A 22,060-nucleotide genomic window follows, 5' to 3' on the forward strand; every position below is an offset into this window, starting at 1 on the left:
TCACCCAAATCTCATGCACATGAGGATGTTCACATGCATGGAGTGCACCATAAACACCAGCAGCTGGCAGCCCACCGCTGGTTGTAAGCTATGATGGACAACAGAACACATGACCCACCCAACTTTACATCTTTTTTGGGGGGGGCAGTTGTTAAGCAAACTGTGGTTGAAGGCAAGCCAGAAGCAAGCACCAAAAACATCATGAATTGCGGTCAGATAACAATGGGACACTGCAAATTACTGTACATGAAGGCCAGTTGCCGACCATCCAAAATGTGGTCATGTGACCATGGGGGGGGGAGGCAGCCATTGGAATTTCAGAACCAGGTATCTAGCTTTTGGGGGATGACAACATTGTAACTTTGAATAAGCAACCAGTCATAAATTGAGAACTACAGTGATCCCCCGGTTATTGCGTTCCCGACCATTGCGAACAGGCTAATTTGTGATTTTTCAACCCGGAAGTCAAAACACCATCTGCACATGCGCGCCCTTTTTTTCTATGGCCACGCATGCATAGATGGCGCCGGGCAGATCAGCTGCTGGGCGGCTTCCCTGGGTCTTCCCCCTCTTGCTGGCGGGAGGGCGAGAAGCCCCCCCAGCACCCACTCGCCCGCCGTTCGCCACTCGCCCGCCCTTCGCCCGGCCACCCGCCGTTCGCTCGCTGCTTGCCCGGCCACCCGGGTTCGTTTGGCTTGAGGGCTCAGTTGGGAAGGCGCGCGGGTGTTTTAAAACGTCGCCGCCGACATGGGGGGCTTGCTAGCACCCCCCCAAACCCGGGTTGGGGGTTCGGGGGGGTGCTAGCAAGCCCCCCATGTCGGCGGCGACGTTTTAAAACACCCGCGCGCCTTCCCAACTGAGCCCTCAAGCCAAGCGCAGAAGTTCGCCTTTGGCGCTTGGCTTGAGGGCTCAGTTGGGAAGGCGCGCGGGTGTTTTAAAACGTCGCCGCCGACATGGGGGGCTCGCTAGCACCCCCCCAAACCCGGGTTGGGGGTTCGGGGGGGTGCTAGCGAGCCCCCCATGTCAGAGGCGACGTTTTAAAACACCCGCGCGGCTTTCCAATGAGTCCCGAAGACAAACGCGGAAGTTTGACGTTTGTCTTCGGGACTCATTGGAAAGCCGCGCGGGTGTTTTAAAACGTCACCGCCGACATGGGGGGCTCGCTAGCACCCCCCCAAACCCGGGTTGGGGGTTCGGGGGGTACTAGCGAGCCCCCCATGTCGGCGGCGACGTTTTAAAACACCCGCGCGCCTTCCCAACTGAGCCCTCAAGCCAAGCACAGAAGTTCGCCTTTGGCGCTTGGCTTGAGGGCTCAGTTGGGAAGGCACGCGGGTGTTTTAAAACGTCGCCGCCGACATGGGGGGCTCGCTAGCACCCCCCCCAAACCCGGGTTGGGGGTTCGGGGGGGTGCTAGCAAGCCCCCCATGTCGGCGGCGATGTTTTAAAACACCCCGCACGGCTTTCCAACGAGTCCCGAAGACAAACGCGGAAGTTTGACGTTTGTCTTCGGGACTCATTGGAAAGCCGCGTGGCTGTTTTAAAACGTCGCCGCCGGCATGGGCGGCTTCCTAGCAGCCCCCCAAACCCAGGTTGGGGGTCCGGGGGGTGCTGGCAAGCCCCCCATGCCGGCGGCGACGTTTTAAAACAGCCGCGCCGCCCCCAATCTTCGGCTCCTCGCTAGCGCTGCGGAAGTAAAAACACCATCTGCACATGCGCAGATGGTGTTTTTACTTCCGCAGCGCTACTTCGTGACAACCCGCTCGTTGCGGGGGGTCCTGGAACGGAACCCTCGCAATGATCGGGGGATCACTGTATATAATCCTGTTGTAGGATATATTCAATGGACTTATATATAACAACCACTTATAAATTACAAGATGTACTGTTATTTTTAAAAAATGAAATAAATTTATAGCACAGGATTGGATGAAATTAAGCTTTTTCAAAGTAAACATCCTCCAATGAAGGAAACTCGCCAGATTCAACCCATTGTTTAACAGCTTGCTGACTTGGCAGCATTGAGATATATTGGGGCTAAAACTTAAATTCTGGGGATTACCCAAATTGAGCTAACAAATCTGGTGAATCTAAAGATAGCTGCAAAAATGCTATTGCATTGTTAAAACCACAATTAATATATAAATGGACATGAAAATCTAAACTTAACTCCATATTTATACAAATTACCAGGAAAATAGTTTTATTTTTAGAATAATATATCTAGACGTGGCCTTTCTGGCACTATTCTCGTCTTGTTATCATGTTCCATAATTGGTTTCATTACAGAAATATTTCCTCTATAAATATGTACAAGTACCAGCTGCAAAGGTCAAAATGAATATATTGAGATTGTGTGTGTGTGTCTTTGTATTCTACACTTACAGAAAACAAAAGAATAAAAGCAACTAAGTTTCAAGAGTGAGGTATTTACTAGCAATATAGCTCCAAATAGCATTTAATTGTGACTGCACATGCATCACCAAATCTTTTACCAATGTCTAGAAGTACATAATTTTGTTATCAACCAAGACATTAAAATAGTACAACGATCTACATAAAAATAATTCAAGCAAATTTTTTGTTCTATGCTTTGCCTATGTACTCTAAATGTTTTACACCATCTGTGGATGCTAGTGTACTAAAACAACTTTTAAGATTGTTTATACTGTACTCTTATTTACAAAAGTAGATAAGGACATTCATATAATATTAAATCCAGGATCAAATATAGTTGAATGTTGGGAAATTCAGGAAGAAGAATGTTACATCTTTAAAATTAAATCAGAAGAGTACTCTTAAGTTAATATTCTGTTTCATATGGTAGCTTATAATAGGAATATTACTGGCCATTATCAAAATAGAATGCTGGAATCCATAAAGATTATTATGCAGTTACATACCTAAAAAAGTTTACATTCTCAAATAAAGATTAATTCTATTTGCTGATTTAAAACTGTAATTCATATTCCCACTAATTGTATGAATCCAGACATATTCTAGTATCTTGTCACTGATGCAATGTATATATTTCTATATTTAAGATACTATATCTTTATGCTAATATGTAGATAATCTGCATAACACACAAATCGAGGAGACAGGGAAAGTTTCAATCTGATTAATAATAATGCAAAAAAATAAGGGCGATATAAGTAACCATTGACTTACAACTGCAATTGGAGCTGAAATTTTGGTCATAAAACATGTTTAGAAATCAAAGCACCCTAGTGACAAGATCTAATTTTATGACTATTTTCACAGTGGTCATTATGTAAACCATTCTCCCAATGGGCAAAACCCCCCTAGAAATTGCCCAAAATGTCACAAACTTTGGCCATGTGAGTGCAAGTAAGTGCTAGTCTTAAATGTGGGTAGGATGGCAAGTATCTGAAATGTGATCAAAAGCCTGTGAACTAGAGGGGAGAAGCATTCCACCTTTTATAATAGAAAACATGTTTCCTGAGGCTGTTGTAACTCTGAACAGTCATTAAAGGAGATAAATATTTTGGGGAATAGAGAAAAATTAAAAGATAAGAACAAGGATGACTCAGCCTTCCAGACTTCTGAATAAAATAAGGACACAGATTGTTGGGGGCAATGTCTGACTCTGTAAACTGCTTAAAGAGGGCTGTAAAACACTGTGAAGTGGTATATAATTCTAAGTGCTATTGCTAGAAACAGAAGGAATATTGTATATCCTTTTACTAGTCTTCAAATGTATGTTTGCAATTTTGGAAAAGAAAAATAAAGATTTCTATACAGTGGTACCTCTGCTTAAGAACGCCTCTATTTAAGAACTTTTCTAGATAAGAACCGGGTGTTCAAGATTTTTTTGCCTCTTCTTAAGAACCATTTTCTACTTAAGAACCCGAGCCTGGAAAAAATTCCCAGGAAATTTGAGAGCGGCACAAAGGCCCGGCCAGTTTCCTGCCATTTCTCTCTCTGGTGCAGTGTATGGGAGGCAGCCTAGCACCAGGTGTATGGGAAGCGTGTGCTCCTCCTCGTCACCTCAGAATCCCCCCCTTTTTTTTAAGCCTTAAATTTTGGATTTTTTAAAATTCCCCTCACCTCACCTTCTTCCTTTGGCAGCATCCGTCCTCCTCCTCTTCCTCCTCCTCCTCCTGCTCTCACCACCCAAATTCCAAGCTTTTATTTCTTTCCTAATGAGTTTGCACGCATTATTTGCTTTTACATTGATTCCTATGGGAAAAATTGCTTCTACTTAAGAACGTTTCTACTTAAGAACCTGGTCACGGAACAAATTAAGTTCTTAAGTACAGGTACCACTGTATAAAGATTCCCATTTATAAGTTTGCATTTCAGATACACAACAGTATGCACACTGTAGCTATGACGAACACAAATCTACCATACTGTTTTAGAGCTTTTATTTCTTTCCTAATGAGTTTGCACGCATTATTTGCTTTTACATTGATTCCTATGGGGAAAATTGCTTCTACTTAAGAACGTTTCTACTTAAGAACCTGGTCACAGAACAAATTAAGTTGTTAAGTAGAGGTACCACTGTATAAAGATTCCCATTTATAAGTTTGCATTTCAGATACACAACAATATGCACACTGTAGCTATGACTAACACAAATCTACCATACTGTTTTAGAGCAGGCATATGATATTATGCCACCTATAATATCATAGTTACAATAATCAAAGCATCAGTTATGATAACAAAGCATCACACTCACAACAGATGCTACCGTCAGGCATGGGGGAACTGAGATATTCTTTCCCCCTAGGCCTTTACAATTTATGCATGGTATGTTTGTTTTTATGTATGTTTGGTTTCACAAATAAGGGTTTTTTAATTGTTTTAGTATTAGTTTTAGTATTGGATTTACATGATGTTTTATATTATTGTTGTTAGCTGCCCCGAGTCTACGGAGAGGGGCGGCATACAAATCCAATAAATAAAATAAAATAAATAAATAAATACTTATTCTGTATTCTGAATACCACTCATGTGGAAGAGAGTGACCAGATATAACTCATCACAAATGAATTTAAAAAATTAAAAATAAAATCCTGAAGCATAGTAGCAGGTTTATTGAAGGAAGTTTTTCCCCATTTAAATTCCTGGAGAACTTGGAAAAACTGAACAACTACCTCTGTTTTAGAGGCAAAAGGCAGCCATGCTGCTCTCACCATTCAGAGCACTTCTTTGTGGCACTGGCCTCTGGGTTTATGCTGGAATTGATTCTTCCTTCAAAAATTTAAAATTGTTCTCCTGTTTCGATCAGCCAGAAAGTCCCTGAAGAAAAAAATGTCCAGTCAGAATGTTTTTTTCCCTAGAATTAGAAGTGTGGCGTGGCCTGTATTCCAGCATTAAAGTGCTCTCCAAAATTTCAATCAAATTATGTTTTATTTTTACTGCCACTTTGGTAAAGGGGAAAATATATATATCTAGCTTGGTATGATCCCTAAGCAATGGGATATTGCACTGAAATTTTCATTTGCAAAAATACCATCTCCCTTTATGAACTTTCAGGAAGGCTACAAAAATCTGGTGGAACTATTGCATTGATTGCATGCTAACAGAGATGCTTTTAAAAAATGCCCTAAGTAATTTGCCAGAAAAAACAACTGCAAGCATTAACCTTTACAAAGAAGATAAATTACTTACCTCTAGTATCAAAGATACTTCCATGAAAAATTCATACTGATATGTATAAACATTATGTCATTCAACTTTCTTTAACTAGAAAAACTAAACTGCATCAAATGCGCATTGCAGCATAATTGAATGCAAAACCCCTCAATGCTAAAACCTAATCTCTTCAAAAAGCATTAATATATATAACTGGTAGGTGTGAGAGAGAGAGAGTTTGATAAACAGGAGAAACAATTGGCAAAATCTATAGATCATCATAAAAATGTATGAATTATTTCACAAATTATAGTACCATCCATAAATGGTACAGAAAGAAATTAAGGTCATAATACAGCCTGGAATCCTAAAAAACAACACACACATATTGCTGCTCTAAACCCTAAATGATAGAAGACATATTTCAAAATGGCAACAAAGCCAGAGAATTTTGGAGGAAAAAACTCAAAAAAGAAAAAAAAGAAAAGAATGGCTTCAACAAAATTAAGCATCATTTTGAATCTTGCAGTTCAATCAAAAGCACATAACAAAACTTTACCTACAACTTACTAATGACTTTTGAACCGTAAACTTTATAAGTGCATATGATATTTTCTATTTTAAAAAACTTCCCAGTATAATACAGATAGTCCTCAACTTACAAGAGTTCATTTAGTGACTGTTTGAAGTTACAACAGCACTAAAAAAAAGGAATTTATGTCCATTTTTCACACTTATGACCATTGCAGCATCCATATGCTCACATGATTTACATTCCAATGCTTGACAATTGGTTCATATTTATAACGATTGCAATATCCTGGGGTCAACTTTGTGACAAAGTCAATGGGGAAGCCAGACTCACTTAACAATTGTGATGTTAATTTAACAACCACCGTGATTTACTTAACAACTGAAGCAAGAAAAGTCATAAAATGGGCCAAAACTCATTTAACAAATTTCCCACCTTCTCACATAAATTCTGGGCATAATTGTGGTTATAAGTTGAGAACTACCTGTACTGCCTTTGCCATAGGGCTACTAATAAAAGAAAAATCTTACAGTATTGCGGTGATATTCACCTTAAATAATGACATCACAGATCATTTGTTCAACAAATGTGCAAACAAGTTTATTTCAGAGCTATTTTTTCTTTGGTTACAGTGCAATTGGTATCTTTTTCATTTTTATTGTACCTAAAACTATTTGCTGTCAGTTTTGCTATTTATATCTAAACAGCAATGTAAGAAAGAATACATCCAAGTATGTTTACCTCTGCCTGCCATTTTCTGAACCATTGCATAAGTCTGGTCACTAAAGCTGAAGACATGGCCTTGGCAGTGAAGCGAGAAGCCTGTAGTGTGGGGTCTGCCAGAAACTAGACTGCCGCAAAGATCTTGTTGAGATCCTGTTGTGCTCTCACGTTGGAGGAGGGAATGTGGTCCAGTATTTGCTCCAGCCACAGGAGAGCTGTGCATTCAAAAAAGGAGGATGTAGCGAAGGCCTTGATGGCCATGCCGCAGCTTGGTGAGTTTTGATCAAGCTCTGCTCGATGTGTTTATCCTCCATTTTCAAGATCTCTTCCACTTCTCCAAGAATTGATGTAGAAGAGTGTAGGCCTCTGATTGGTGCATTGGTACGGAAAGTAATTCTGAAAGGTTAGAAGCCACATTGAAAAATCTTTTGTCCTGCAAGGATGTGAAGGAGCCTGAAGTGGAACTGTGCCTTGGCCTTCCGCTGCATCCCAAAAAAGTTTGGGAATCGGTATAACATCTATTTCTGGTCTTACCTCCAAAAAAAGTGGGTTGGTTTGGTCCTCGGACAATGTAGCTGAAGAGGAACCAGAAACTTAATACCTGTTGCTGCATGAGCCTTAAATAATAGTGATTTAAACAAGGAAGTAAGAAATAGACCAGTCATGAGTGGTTGGCTTGTGGTCAAGCCTTCATCCTCTGATAGATTCCATCTGGAATCATTTTCATCCGGATTCTCCCCTTCCGTAACACTAGGGATTGATTCATCTGAGGAGTCATCTGAACTGTCTCTACTGACCTCCCTTCTTTGTTTAGAAGCGATCTTAGTTCACCCCTTTGAGGAGGCAGATGAGGAAGTTGAAGCAATGGAGACTAGGTTATCGTTCCACAACCACATCTTCTTCAATCTTCCAAATCTTCTAAATCTTGGGGTTGTTTAAAAAGAAAAGGAGGGGTTTTTTGTTTCAGGTTGCAAATAACTCAGTTCTCCTCCTGTTCAATCTTGTTCATCCTGGCTCTCCTTTGGCTTTGTGGCAGCCATGTATGCTGCTGCAGTGCCATACCATCAGCTAAGGGCTTGCCAGCTCAGGAGGAGATATACAGCTCCCCTCTACCCTCCTGGCAGTCCCCCTTCACTTCGCCCACTCTACAGGGGAGCTTAGGTGCAAATTCAAACCCTCAGGCATGGAGTGCTTGGAGCCGGCCTCAGAGGTCACATTCCCAGCTTCTGTTCACACTGAAGGAGGAACCGGAAGTCCAGCTTCATGCCCTCTTGTCTGTGTTGGGCCATATGGACAACCCTCCCCCAATGCAAAGACTATCATATCCAGTACAATGTTGTCAAAATGTGTCCACTGGCCATTATATATAAAATTATATAAAAATGCACGGCAAGTTGCACACATATTTTCCATTGCACTGAGCCATAAGCTATAAATATTATTAGCAGAAGCAAGTATTTTTAAATGTCTGTTTTCATCCATTGCTACAAATCAGATGATGTACAAATTTAGATGATAACCATAATAATAGCAATAACAATAGAATGTGAGCAAGGTTTCAAGGAATGAACTCTTATAATTCTATTCCCATTACTTGTGGCCTTTAGGAGTTAAAATATTTTATTTTAACTTTCATTGTTAGCAATGATTAATTTTCACTAGACAGGCTTAATCTAAACAAATTTATCTTATTCCGCTGCAATCCATGTAAAAAGAATGCCTCTCAGCTTATTTATGACTGATATAAAGCTTTGTGAACATGCTACAAGCTGATATGCAATGCTCTAATAGAATAGAATAGAATAGAACCCCCAAGACTGTGTACTCTCACCATTTCTCTTCTCCTTTATACACCAATGACTGCATCTCAAACAATTCATCTGTTAACCTACTGAAAGTTTGCAGATGATACAACAGTGATTGGCCTCATTTGAGACAACGGTGAAACTGTATACAGATGGGAAGTTGAACAACTACCTTTGTGGTGCGACCGGAACAATCTAGAACTGAACACACTCAAAACCATAGAAATGGTGGTAGACTTTAGGAGAAACCCTCCCATCCTACCATCTCTTACAATACTACACAGTACAGTATCAATAGTAGAGACCTTCAAATTTCTAGTTTCTATCATATCTCAAGACCTAAAATGGTCACCTAATATAAAAAATGTCATCAAAAAAGCACAACAAAGAATGTTGTTTCTGCACCAACTCAGGAAGCTCAAACTGCCCAAGGAGCTGATTTCTACAGAGGAATCATTGAGTTTGTCATCTGCACTTCTATAACTGTCTGGTTTGGTTCTGCAACCCAATAAGACTGACACAGACTTCAATTAGAACTGTAGAAAAAACAATTGCTGCCAAACTGCCTCCCATTGAGGACCTGTATACTGCACAAGTCAAAAAGAGGCTATAAAAATATTTTCTGACTCCTCACATTCTGGACATAAACTGTTTCAACTCCTATCCTCAAAACGCTGCTACAGACTACTGCACATCAAGACAACTAGACAAAAGAACTGTTTTTTCCTGAACACCATCACTCTGCAAAAAAAAAAAATCACTCAAAAACTATTTTCTAAATCTGTACTACTATTACTGGGGTTTTTTTTTTCTCTCATCATTCCTCTCACCCATTTCCTCCCACTTATAACTGCATGCCTATAACTTGTTGCTTGAATCCTTAGGATTTTTATTAATATTGATTGTTTCTTCATTGCTTATTTGAGCCCTATGATAATCATTAAGTGTTGTACCTTATGATTGTAGGCAAATATATTTTTTCTTTTATGTACACTGAGAACATATGCACCAAGACAAATTCCTTGTATGTCCAATCACACTTGACCAATAAAATTCTATTCTGTTCTATTCTATATAATATTGATACAACATTTTATCATATTGTATCAATTGGCTAAGAAAAACTCTTGTAGCCTTTTTCATTTCATGTTGCTACTATTTCTTCATGAAATCAATTGAATCTTAATATAAAATCAATAATATCAAGCAGATTTTCTGAAACTCTATAATAATCTATCTTTAAATTTAAACATTAAATTATATAAAATCAATAGAAAAATTAATATTTAAAGATTGTTTTAAAAAGTCAGACAGTTTAGATATAAATATTGTTTTAGTATTGATTGGAATGTTTTAAAGATTTTTTTTGTTCTAATGACCTCTAAATGTGCTTTTAGTATTCTCTCACAATCAATAAAAGATGTTTGTGTTGTAATTATTTTTCTTAGCATTTCCTTTGTTTCAAGCTTATGTTTGTTTTATACAAGAAGTAGTCAAATGCAACCATTTGAATTGTGTTACATTGTATTATTATAATCAATTGATGGGCTGCCAAAGCAAGATATATTAAAGCACACACTTTACAATTAGAATAAAAAAGTTCAATGATGACAGCATGCAAATAAAAAGAATTCTTTTTATTGGAAAAGAGAATGGAAATCCACTACTCTTCTGTTTACAACCTCCAATGAAACTGCATAGCCTCTTGGAAAGTGTCCAATTGTCCAGAAGCAAAAAGTGCACATCTTACTATGATGACAGATCATTTTTGTAAAATTCTGCTTTATAGAACAGTGGATGTAACTCAAATTATTTTTATGAATCTAAGCATTTATTCAAGAAGCATTATTTCATAGTCAAGTTTCTTTAGTAATGACATAGTTAACCATTTATAATAGAAATTGGTCTACTGCTAATCAGAAGTAACATCTGTTCAAGTACCATATTTTTCAGAGTATAAGATGCACCTTTTCTCTCCTAAAAGAGAGTGGAAATGTCACTGTGTCTTATACACCTAATATAGTTATTTATGGCCTTCTGAAGCCCCATTCCATGTCCAGATTTTGCAAAAAAACAGGCCTATTTTTTTCAAAAATGGGATGCTTAGAGAGTTTGGGAGGCCCGTAGAGTACTCCTGGGGGCTGGGCAAAGGCAAAAACACAGGTTTTGTGATAAAAAGGGGCAATAAATGGGCAATTTATCACAAAAAAATGGGGCCTTTTTGCCTTCCCCCAGCCCTCAGGAGTACTCTGCAGGCTTCCCAATCCGCCGTGTGCCCTATTTTTCACAGAAAGGGTGAAAAGAGAGTTTGGGAGACCTGCAGAGTGCTCCTGGGGATTGGGGAAGGCAAAAATGCCCATTTCTGCAAAAAAAAAAGTGGGGGCACGCAGAGGGTTTGGGAGGCTTATACAGTATTTCTGGGGGCCGGGGAAGGCAACAACTTTTTTTCCTTACTTACCTCTTTGAAATCTTGGTGTGTCTTATACACCGGTGCAATTTATAATTAAAAAAATACAGTAATCTGGGCTCAGGCACATGCTGGGAGGGTCAAATGCTGGGAATGGATAAACTAAAGCAAATGGAGATTGTGCTGAATAATGCATGCTTCCCCATTCACACATACACTAGACAGAAACATCTAACATTTTTAGATATTTTTAAATATTAAAGAACCAAATATTTACCTTGACTGTTTTCCCAGCTGTATGACGGTCTTATGTAGTAAAGAGTCTTGTGAAGACTGAGTAATATCCTACCAGTAGGGAAAGTATTTTTGGTTAATTACCGATGCAACTTATGAAACAAAAACCAGAGCTAGGAACAGTCCAAGAGGGCCTTCAGCTGCCCTATAATGAGGGTTGGTGATTTTTGGCTCTGACATTTTACATGTCTAAATTCCAAATCTTCCATTTAAATTCTAGTCAGGCTTTATCCGTGCTGAGTGAGCAACAATGTTGCTGGAGAATATGCCAGGCCAGAATCAAGCTTTTTCCTCAAGAATGAGGAAAACCTATTCAGTTGGGTAAAGGGGAGACTCACACCAAAACATTTATCTTAGTCAATTGTGAGGTGCTAAATGAATCCATTGCACCCAAAGCAACCCAAGAGAAATACAGCCAATATCTAACCCTGTAATGGCGAATCTATGGCATGTGAAGCCATATGTGGAGTGGGCATACAAACTCAGGTCCGAATTTTTGGGCCTTCTGGGCCAACTAGGAGTGTTTCCCGCCGCCTGAGCGGGTGGGGAAGGCCCATTTTTGGCACTCCTCAGGCTCCCAGAAAGGCTCTGAACTTGGTGGGGGAAAATAGCTTTCCCTACCCCTCCGGAGGCAAAAAATGGCCCATTTGCCAATTTCCAATTCAACTGGAAGACCCATTTTTTTTGCTCTCCCCAGGTTCCAGAGCCTTTCCGAGAGCCTGGAGAGGGAGAAAAAAGCCTTCTTCCCTCCCCCAAAAAAGTCCTCTGGAAGCCAGAAATGGCTTGTTTCCCAAATTGAAAGAGGCCATTTTTGGCCTCCAGAGGGTGGTGGTGAAGGTCATTTCTGTTTTTCAAAAAACAGAACTTCTAGTCCAACCAAAAGTTTGCAAATAAGGTTTCCGGCCTCCAAGGTACCTCTGGGGTGGAATTTTTGCCCCCCCCCCGGCTCCTATAAATGCTCTGGAGCTTTTCTAGAGCCTGGGAGAACAATAAAACGGGCCTTCTAGTTTAACTGGAAGTTGGCAAATAGGCCATTTTCTGCCTCTGGAGGGCCTTGGGGAGTGAGGAAGGCCATTTTTACCCTCCCCAGACTCCCAGAAAGGCTCTGAAGCCTGGGAAGAAATAAAAATGGGTGTGCCATTGCTCGGGAATGGGGGAGGTGTCACATATACATGCGCGGGGGACCACATGGAATTATGGGTTTGGGCACGTGTGCACATGTAATCTGCCCCTCCTCCAAAAAACCCCCCAAGGCTAAGGTGGAAACAGAGCAGTTATAAAAATAGATCCTGGGAGTGTGACAAGCCACATTGTGCATATATGCATATGTTTCCATACATTAAGGTGCAGGTTCAATTGTGCTGTTGTATTTCCTGGTTAAAGGACCATTTCAAGTATATATTTATATAAAGCTATCTTTTAATCAGCACAATGTATGAGTTCTGTTACAGTAACCGTGATCACATTAGCTGCTTTGTGAAACCTACCATTGTAAAGAATGGTGTTGCTGCATCGTAGCTATACATTTCTTTGTCCTTCAGAGTAAGAATGTGAGCAGATTCAGTGAGGATCTCCTTCAAGTTCATTAATGAATGAAAAAGCCTGTGAATAAAATAAATATACCAACTATGAAGAGTAGATGCAAATATTTTTGTGTTAAATTTGCCATGAATTTTTTTTTGTATTAAAATTGATATGCTAGTGTTAGACTGCTGAAACTTAAAACAAGCAAACAATCTTTAATGACTCCAGATATTGTACTTAAATTCACTTTAAAGAATAAAACCTTTAAAGACTTTTTAAGATTTTTAATTCTTACCTTGTGCCGTAATCTACAACCACCCAATCTTTTGAAGTGCCTGTGATAGCATCATGATGCTGAAAAAGTCCCAGATTTCTTCTTGTCTCTGTCAGTAATCTATAGTAGTCAACTGAAGGAAACGTTTTTGTTTTTTCAAACTTTTTGGATTGTACCACAGCCAGCGTATATAGAATTTCTGCAGTTCTGAAATTAAAGAGATTGCTTATTATAGAATGATTAGCTAAACAAATATATGTTAATTGGACATTTGCAATTTTGCATTACATTTCATGCAATCACTCAAGTGCTATTAGATGTGTTAGGAAAATATTTGATTAGAGGCATTATTTTGATCCTTTCACACATGGAAAGCTCATATAAAGAATCATAGCTTGAAAAAATAATTCTCAGATGCATTGTAAAGTGGTACCTCTACTTAAGAACGCCTCTACTTACAAACTTTTCTAGATAAGAACCAGGTGTTCAAGATTTTTTTGCCTCTTCTCAAGAACCATTTTCCATTTACAAACCCGAACCTCTGAAACTGTAACCGGAAAAGGCAGGGAGAAGCCTCCATGGGGCCTCTTTAGGAATCTCCTGGGAGGAAACAGGGCCGGAAAAGGTGGGGAGAAGCCTCTGTGGGGCCTCTCTAGGAATTTCCTGGGAGGAGACAGGGCTGGAAAAGGCGGGGAGAAGCCTCTGTGGGGCCTTTCTAGGAATCTCCTGGGAGGAAACAGAGCTGGAAAACACGGGGAGAAGCCTCCATGGGTCTCTCTAGGAATCTCCTGGAAGGAAACAGGACCTCCACCTTCCCTGTGGTTTTCCCAATCACATGCATTATTTGCTTTTACATTGTTTCCTATGTGAAAAATTGCTTCTTCTTACAAACTTTTCTACTTAAGAACCTGGTCACGGAACGAATTAAGTTCGTAAGTAAAGGTACCACTGTATTAAGTATGAATATATCTATATTTTGGTATCTTAGGCCTTCTATAATATTGTTCAATGGATAAGTAAAGTCACTGAGATTCAGGCAATGTAAACATTTTATAAGCAAACAATTCCTTTAAACCTAAAATTGGATTTGACTTACTTCATTGGGCTTTTTGGCAAACTATAAATTTATGCATTTGTCATCATCATGATTCCCATAATCCTTTGGAGTAGATGACACATGAATAACATTTGAAAATCCAAAAATGATGAGACAACCATTTTCTTTGGTTGTCTCTAAACTTCTATTTCCTAGGGGTCATAGCAACGGTATTGCTTCTGTATGTTTACAACTTGATGAAGTAGCATTTTGCTCATCGGAAATATCTTTCTGAATTGCTTTGAATGCACTTTTTGACAATCACACATTTTGAATCTCACAGACACAACAGTATATCTTTTCTCTAAGATTTGAGAATTTCTATTGAACATTGTTAACTTAGAGCCTGTCATAATCCGAAATGGAAAAAGTAAAAGAAATGGATATTGTTTACATATCTTTTGGAATTATGTATTTGAATGCCTTACGCTTTTAAAAGTGGGGATTTTAAAAATCCACTTTTGTAGGCCAATTACCTGTAATCATTATATCCCCCTAAACTTATTAATGGAGTATTTTGTTTCACTGTACTAGGCTTGAGAACTGCTTCAGGATTAACTGCAATGAGAAGTGGTATAAACGTACTTCAAATTGAATGATTAAACTCTTAGAATTCATGTTGTAATTAAATTAACAAAAACAGTATTATCAAATTGCTGAGCACATCAGAGAATGTTTAAATAGATTTAACTGCAATTACCCAAGAGGTGGATATGTTCTTTCTCCTACAATTTTTAAGATGTGATCTGAAAAAAACATTTGACATTATAGTATTCGTTGCTTGACAAAGAGAAGTATTTTATTGTCTGGATAGATTGTTTCTTGAATAGAAGAGACGCTACAGAATTACTCCAAGAAACAAATAGTCAAAACAAAAAATCAAAAGAAAATTCCAGGATTTTAATACAAACCAAAAGTTAGAGAAAGTATGGGATATTAATAAAATGAAATAAAATTGTGGGGAAAAGAGAGCACAACTTAATAAAAATAAATTAAAAAGTTAATAAATCCATCTTATAATATTAGTAATCATAACCATTCTATAATTCACCCCCCTTCCCTCCCTTTTATTATTGCAGTAGAAGGTATTAATTATGTAACAGCTTTTATAATATTCTACAGTAGTTAACATTTAGGCCAAGATTTGTTGCAATATTCTATTGTAGAATCTATAAGTAATAAATGCTACTGGATTGACATAGAAATATAACAACATAATTACAAAAGCATGTGTTACTTGATAGCCTAAGAGCATAAATATTCAAAATTACACTGTTTACCTTAAATATGATTCTAGAACTCTATCAAAACGCTTGTAGAATGGTCGTGATGTAAAATATCCACTCCAATAATGATGATCTCTGTCTGCATAAGTGAAGAAATCTCCACTCAAAACAGGGAACACTGAATTGCCACTCTTTCCATCCAATTTGCCAGCTTTATGCAGTGCCTCAAAGTAATCTGATAACGTTCCAAACTGGGCCTAAAGCAAATTAAAATGTAATATAAATTCTCTACCATGCATTAAATTACAACAGATTTTGCTTTTGAAGCAAACTTTGAAAAGCTTACTGTATCTGTGATTTTCCTGTATTCCTATGATTTTCTGTGATTTTCTCATTTTTGTTCTAGGTTGACCTACTTTAGTCCCTCCCCCTCATTTTTCTTTTCTATATACAAAAATACCTTTTTGTACCTCAGTTTCGCTACTATAGCTTGTTAATTCTTCAGGTGAAATTCTTCAGGTGAAAAGATGAAATGGAAAAGACTGGTGTATATATTTTCAACACAAACAATGAATCATCCAAATATGGAACGAAGTAATGGGGAACATAACACAAATGAATCAGAAACTTCTTTCTTTTGACTTCAGGTTCTTATTTAGCATTGGTAGTCAGCTTGTATCTTTTAAATTTTAAAAACTCACAGAAAATCTTGTCTAGGAAAAAATCATATATCTTTTTTCTGAAAAAACCTGAACAATTTTTCTATTATCAGTCTTCTGGCTCCCCAAGCATAGTTAACTGCTGCAGGATTAGTTTTCATTCCTGATATAATTTTCATATGATCAAAGACTGTATTGTGGTATATTGCAATTAATCTTATTTATGTATCATTCTCTTTCTGAAGATACCAAATCTTAGCACAATAAAGGAGCCCCATTTATCTAAATTATAAATTTAGATAAATACTGTATTACTAAAACTCTTGCATCCGTTTGATACTTTGTAACTTTCAATTGGGCAAAACATTGTATCACAGGACAAATAAATTAGAAAAATACCTCAAATGGGTTAACTCACAGAAAGCTGGGACCCATTACTCATGAGGTATTGAAATTTGGGTGTGGGGGAAGTGGCACTGTAGACACTGCTGCTGTTCATTGCAACTCCCACAGTGAACCATGATCACACAATCCTCATTTTCAATGTTGCCAAAGCTTCCCCAAAGTCAATAGGGAACATGAAAGGCAATTATATGATTGCTGATATGTCTATACTCCTTGCATTCTTTACACTAGCAAATAATTAAATAATAATAATAATTTATTAGATTTGTATGCCGCCCCTTTATGCAGACTCAGAGAATCTTTGCCTATGTGAAATTTGTAGGGAGAAAGTATTACAAGTTAAGTAAGCCTTTATGATTTGAATGTACTCCTGAATTACATATTAAAAATTTGAAACATAATTTTGCATGCAACAAAAGCTGTATATATTTGTGTGTGTTTTTAAGCAAACAGCAGTTAGTTTACTATCCCATCTTACATTCCCATGTTTTGAAATTCACTTACTTTGAATATGACAGGAGTTTGTCTTAAACTATCATATCCATCATATTATTTAAAATGACATCAAAACCTAGAGGAAAACTATCTACAGAATCCCTTTCTTTTGCATAGAAGTAAAAGAAAAAATGAGAGTTGTATATACCTAAACTGAAACAATACAGTTCAAAAACTGTGAATAATAATATGTTACACTTAAGGATAAATAATATGCTTCCTATATGTGAGTATAAGAAACTCTTGGACATGCCACACAGATAAGATTAAAATTGTTATTTTACAAATTCTTATAATTTCAAAGCAACCATCTATAAATAATCATTTCAATGAAATCACTGAAGTCCATAAAATATTTTTAGTTGTTTTACATAGAACAGAAGTGCTTATGGTTATAAAATGCTTACAATTCAAATTTTAATACATTTGAATTTAAGAAATAGCAAATCATGAAGCAGTTAATAAATCAAATTAAATAAATAAGTAAATAAATAAGTAAATGAGTGAATGAATGAATGAATGAATGAATGAAGATTTTTCATTCAAACTAAACCATTTCAAGGTTATATAAATTCTACATAAGTCTACTTTGTATCACATACTTTCATCATGTTTTAGCTATAAAGTGATAATAGATAACTGCTTTAAAATTTACTATTACCTTCATAAATCTTTACTTCGGGAGTTTTGAAAATTAAAATATATACAGTCTTTGTGTTTAAAGTAAATTCTATTTCTATTCCACTTAAATAAGTACTAACTCTGACATCTGAACATATTTATATTCCTAATAATTGTATGAAAAGCCAGCACAACACAATTTATCTTTAAAAAAATTAAACTGTGGTACTCCATGAAATTCTTTTAAAGAGTCATATGACTTGCTACAATTTTTTTTCTTTAAGCATAATGAAGATTTGTGGGTTATTTTAGAGAGAAGATAAAGTGATAAATTGTTTCCGTTAGCTGAAGTGATTAGTGTAAAATTGTATGCAGTTACTTGAAAGCTGGGTTTAGATTCGTTAGGAGAAGAAATAAGCCACGTGATTTATTATTTCTAAATAAGTACAAATAAAATTAGCCAAAGACTGCAATTCCATTTTTATATAACTCTGAAGAGGATTGCTATGAACTTACAAACATTTATGTGGTGATCATTAGACGTTACTATAGCACTGAAAAAAGTGACTTATAATCATTTTTCACACTTACAACTGCTGCAGATCTCCATGATCACGTGATCAAAATTTGGATGCTTGGCAGCTAGTTCACATTTATGATGGTTGCAGTATCCTGGGTCATGTGATCACCTTTTGCAATTTTGTGACAAGCAAAATCAATGGGGAAGCCAGATTCAATTTACACTCTTGTTGCTAACTTAACAATTGCAGTGATTCACTTAACAGGAAAGGTTGTAAAATGGGGCAAAACTCACTTAACAATTGTTTCACTTAGCAACAAAAATGTGGGGCTCAATAGTGCTCATACATCAAGGACTATCTGTACACCAGAAGAATATTTCACCAGAACCCGAGGAAAAATATTTTAAAAGATTTGTATATTTATTTGCCACAACAGTCCAGAAGCAAATGTAAAGCTTTGAAAAAAAATATAATGAAAAAAAAGAAAATGAATGTCTTAAAATCATTGCTTTTTACCTTGACATGGAACTCAGGATGAGAATTCATATAATCAAATAATTTCTGATAATTCTGATATTGCTGATCCCATTCTGAACTTTCACTATAGCGAAAATCATCTCCTAGTGGAGCCAATAAAATATTGGTACGGAAAAGCTTTGACTTCTTTCTGTATTGATCTAAAATCATCCATGCCCTTAGAAATAAAAGAATAGATTTGCAAATTTTTATAGATTGAATTAAATGACTAATGCTTTTCTGTAAAGTTTGTGCAACCAGAATTGACTTCTGAGTTCATAGTCTGACTATTTAAAATTTACTCCTTCTAATGAAATATGCAATTCTTTGTAGGTTTGTCAACTTTCATTTCAATTGATATAAAATGATATCTTTAGCTTGTTTATATTTATTCAGTATGATTGAGCAGTTTTAGAAAATCTGTGTCAATGAAATGGGAACATCCTCCATCCAGACCATTCATTAATTTCACCATTTTTTAACTACATACATACGTACATACATACATACATACATACATACATACATACATACATACATACATACATATATATAATAAAACATTAAAGATTACAGTTCCACTCTCCATCTACGGCTAAATTTATGCATAGCTCATTATTCTACAATATCCACAAATTTTCTCAAGTACATTCAATAAAAACTTATTGAATATTGATTTATTTTATTTACTGATATTTATATGCTACTTCACTCCCAAAAGAATAGGTTTAGATAATTTCCTATGGATAGGTCAGGATCAAAACAGTAGAACAATAATAAAACTATAAATACAATACAATAAAGTAATAAATACAATGATCCCAGCAATCAAGAAACATTCAAAACAAAATAATGAGAAAAAACATTACTACTCTGGTATACAAACTTGAATGCCTTTGCTTTTCTACATTCTTGTTTTATCAACCCTGTTGCAATAAATCAAGAGCTTTTGTCATAGAGTAGAAAAAGAAACTGCTCTAGGTGCCGTTCCGTTTCAGAAACTGCCAGAGTTATTCACACCATGAAAAATAATTCAGTAAAAAAAAACAGTTCAAATGGCAAAAAGTACCCCATTATTAAAATTATGCCACTAATATAAACCTTTAGTTTAATTAGCATATTAGGAAACAGTGAGATAATATATAAGTGTCTTTCTCAGAAAGTGATCTATACACCAGTCATCCATTTTCTTATTTGCCATTTTGCCTTAGTTGCATTCCCCAGAAACGTTAAAAATCTTCAAACAGACTCAAAATTCCAAACATGCAATCCCTAAATATTTGGAGGGCATCAGTTTGGGTAATATTCCTTCAGAAGTTGACCAAGCAATTTGAATTGTGGATACAAATGTCCACATAGAAGACAAAAGTGATTGAATGTCTAACAAAGAAAGTCAATTCTTGGTTTTGTCCATAAGTACATAGAGTAGATATAGTTAATGTGATCACAAATAGTTCTCAGCTCGTGACGAATTATAGTCATATTATCATGCTGGTCATTAAGTGGGTTACCAAATGACAACAACTGATTTTGTAGGAGTCATCGAGTGAACACTATGGTCACTAAAATGGACCCATCATACCCAATAGGCAGTTTTTTCTCAAAAATTGAATAGAAAGACCAATTTGCAGCAATTTTTTAAAATAATTGTAGTCATATGACCTTAGAATGCTACAAATGTAAGTTGTAATGCCAGATATTGAGAGACAGACTGGATCATGTTATTTATTTATTATTTATTTATTTATTAATTGGATTTGTATGCCGTCCCTCTCCAAGGACTCGGGGCGGCTCACAACATATCAAAAAGTACCAAACCGTATGCATCTCAAAAAATACAATTAATGTGACTAGAAGAACTTAAAAACTCCAATATAATTTAAAAAAACATTCATCACCATTCCCTCCATAAATACACTAAAACACTCATTGGTCATGGGGCTAGGATCTAATGGCCCCAGGCCTGGCGGCATAAACAGGTCTTTAAACTTTTTTGGAAGGCAAGGAGGGTGGGGACAGTGCAAATCTCCGGGGGGAGCTGATTCCAGAGGGCCAGGGCCCCCACAGAGAAGGCTCTGGTTGATGGGAACCTGAGGTGGCCGATTCTGGAACCGGACCAGGCCCTGGGATTCGTGTGACAGAAGGCGGTCTCAGAGGTAATCTGGCCCGATGCCATGTAGGGATTTGTGGGTCACAACACTTTGAATTGTGTCCAGAAACTAATCAGCAGCCAGTGCAATTATCATAATGATCTATTTTGATATGGTTGCTTACAATTCCATCTGCCTATATCCAGGGCAAAACAAAGAGCAGCAACGCTATTCTTTTGATTCTACTGACAACTCAACAGTTCTTTACTCCAATGCCCTTAAGACTCCACCTCTTTCAACTGACGGATTTAAAAATTATATGGCTGAGACCATTGTTTTTTTTTTTAAATAACTTTTCCATCTTCTGTGAATTTTTCTATCTTCCATCATGCTAACATCTTTTCCCTTTTGTGTCATTGCTTAAATCTTAAGCACGAGATGGGGTGAGCTGCCTTTTCTTACTTAACTTGAAAGTGACTCTGACACCTGATTTTGGCTCATATGCTAAGTAAAAAATGCTTGAAATAATATTTTTTTTAAATCCAAAGTTGTAAGCGAGAAAAACATTTTTGTCTAATTATTAAAATATACATATTTTATGGTTAGTATATTATTGCTGTTGTTGATTGATATTTTTATACACTTACCTGTGCTGAACGTTTCCAGAATGAATAGCTTCTGGAGGAACTCTCCATGGGCAACTAACTCTTCCCCCAGGAAGTCGCTTAAAATCAAATTGGCAACAGATTTTAGGATCCGGCCCACATGTGTGAGGAACATCATAGCTATAGAAAGGCATCATGTGACAGAGAATATCTGTATCAGATCCCAAATCTAAAATTAAAATACCAAGATAAATATAAAAATAAATTATTTTGCATATATCATAAACCAGACCTCTTAGAATCCGTATCATCCAAGTTCAGGCGTTAAAAAGTTTTTCTTCCATCACCAATTAATTCCAAAAATATTTTATTTAATAGGTATACTTATAATCTGTGCTGTTTCAATACCAGTCTACCTTGAAAGCCTACCAGTTTGTTGCTTTCACTGATTTAAAAATGAATGCTATATGCCTAGATTTAACATCCACTCAATTTCAAACTCTTTATATGATTTCACCTTAATAGTCAAATGATTCTCAATAATATGAGATCTCCAGACTGATAGTCAAGTACTTCAGGAGCTCTATGTTTGGAGAAGTCTAATGGTGTTATATACTATGAATTTTAAAAGAAATCTAGTAGTGCTGGATAAAGCATTCTGTT

At 36.9% G+C, this 22,060-nt stretch overlaps 1 protein-coding gene across 1 annotated transcript in view; it reads right to left on the bottom strand.

Moving 5' to 3' along the window:
- MAN2A1 (mannosidase alpha class 2A member 1) overlaps window positions 1–22,060 on the bottom strand; it is a 68,788-nt gene that overhangs the window by 21,802 nt on the left and 24,926 nt on the right. The window contains exons 8-13 of the mRNA XM_070742943.1: window positions 21,440–21,626; window positions 18,703–18,880; window positions 15,540–15,742; window positions 13,185–13,370; window positions 12,853–12,967; window positions 11,349–11,416 (exon numbers count right to left, since the gene is read on the bottom strand). Of these exons, the coding sequence (XP_070599044.1) occupies window positions 11,349–11,416; window positions 12,853–12,967; window positions 13,185–13,370; window positions 15,540–15,742; window positions 18,703–18,880; window positions 21,440–21,626 (937 nt within the window). The remainder of the gene's footprint in view (window positions 1–11,348; window positions 11,417–12,852; window positions 12,968–13,184; window positions 13,371–15,539; window positions 15,743–18,702; window positions 18,881–21,439; window positions 21,627–22,060) is intronic.

Source organism: Erythrolamprus reginae, chromosome 2 (assembly GCF_031021105.1).
Source record: "Erythrolamprus reginae isolate rEryReg1 chromosome 2, rEryReg1.hap1, whole genome shotgun sequence".
NCBI classification, from domain to species: Eukaryota; Metazoa; Chordata; class Lepidosauria; order Squamata; family Dipsadidae; genus Erythrolamprus; species Erythrolamprus reginae.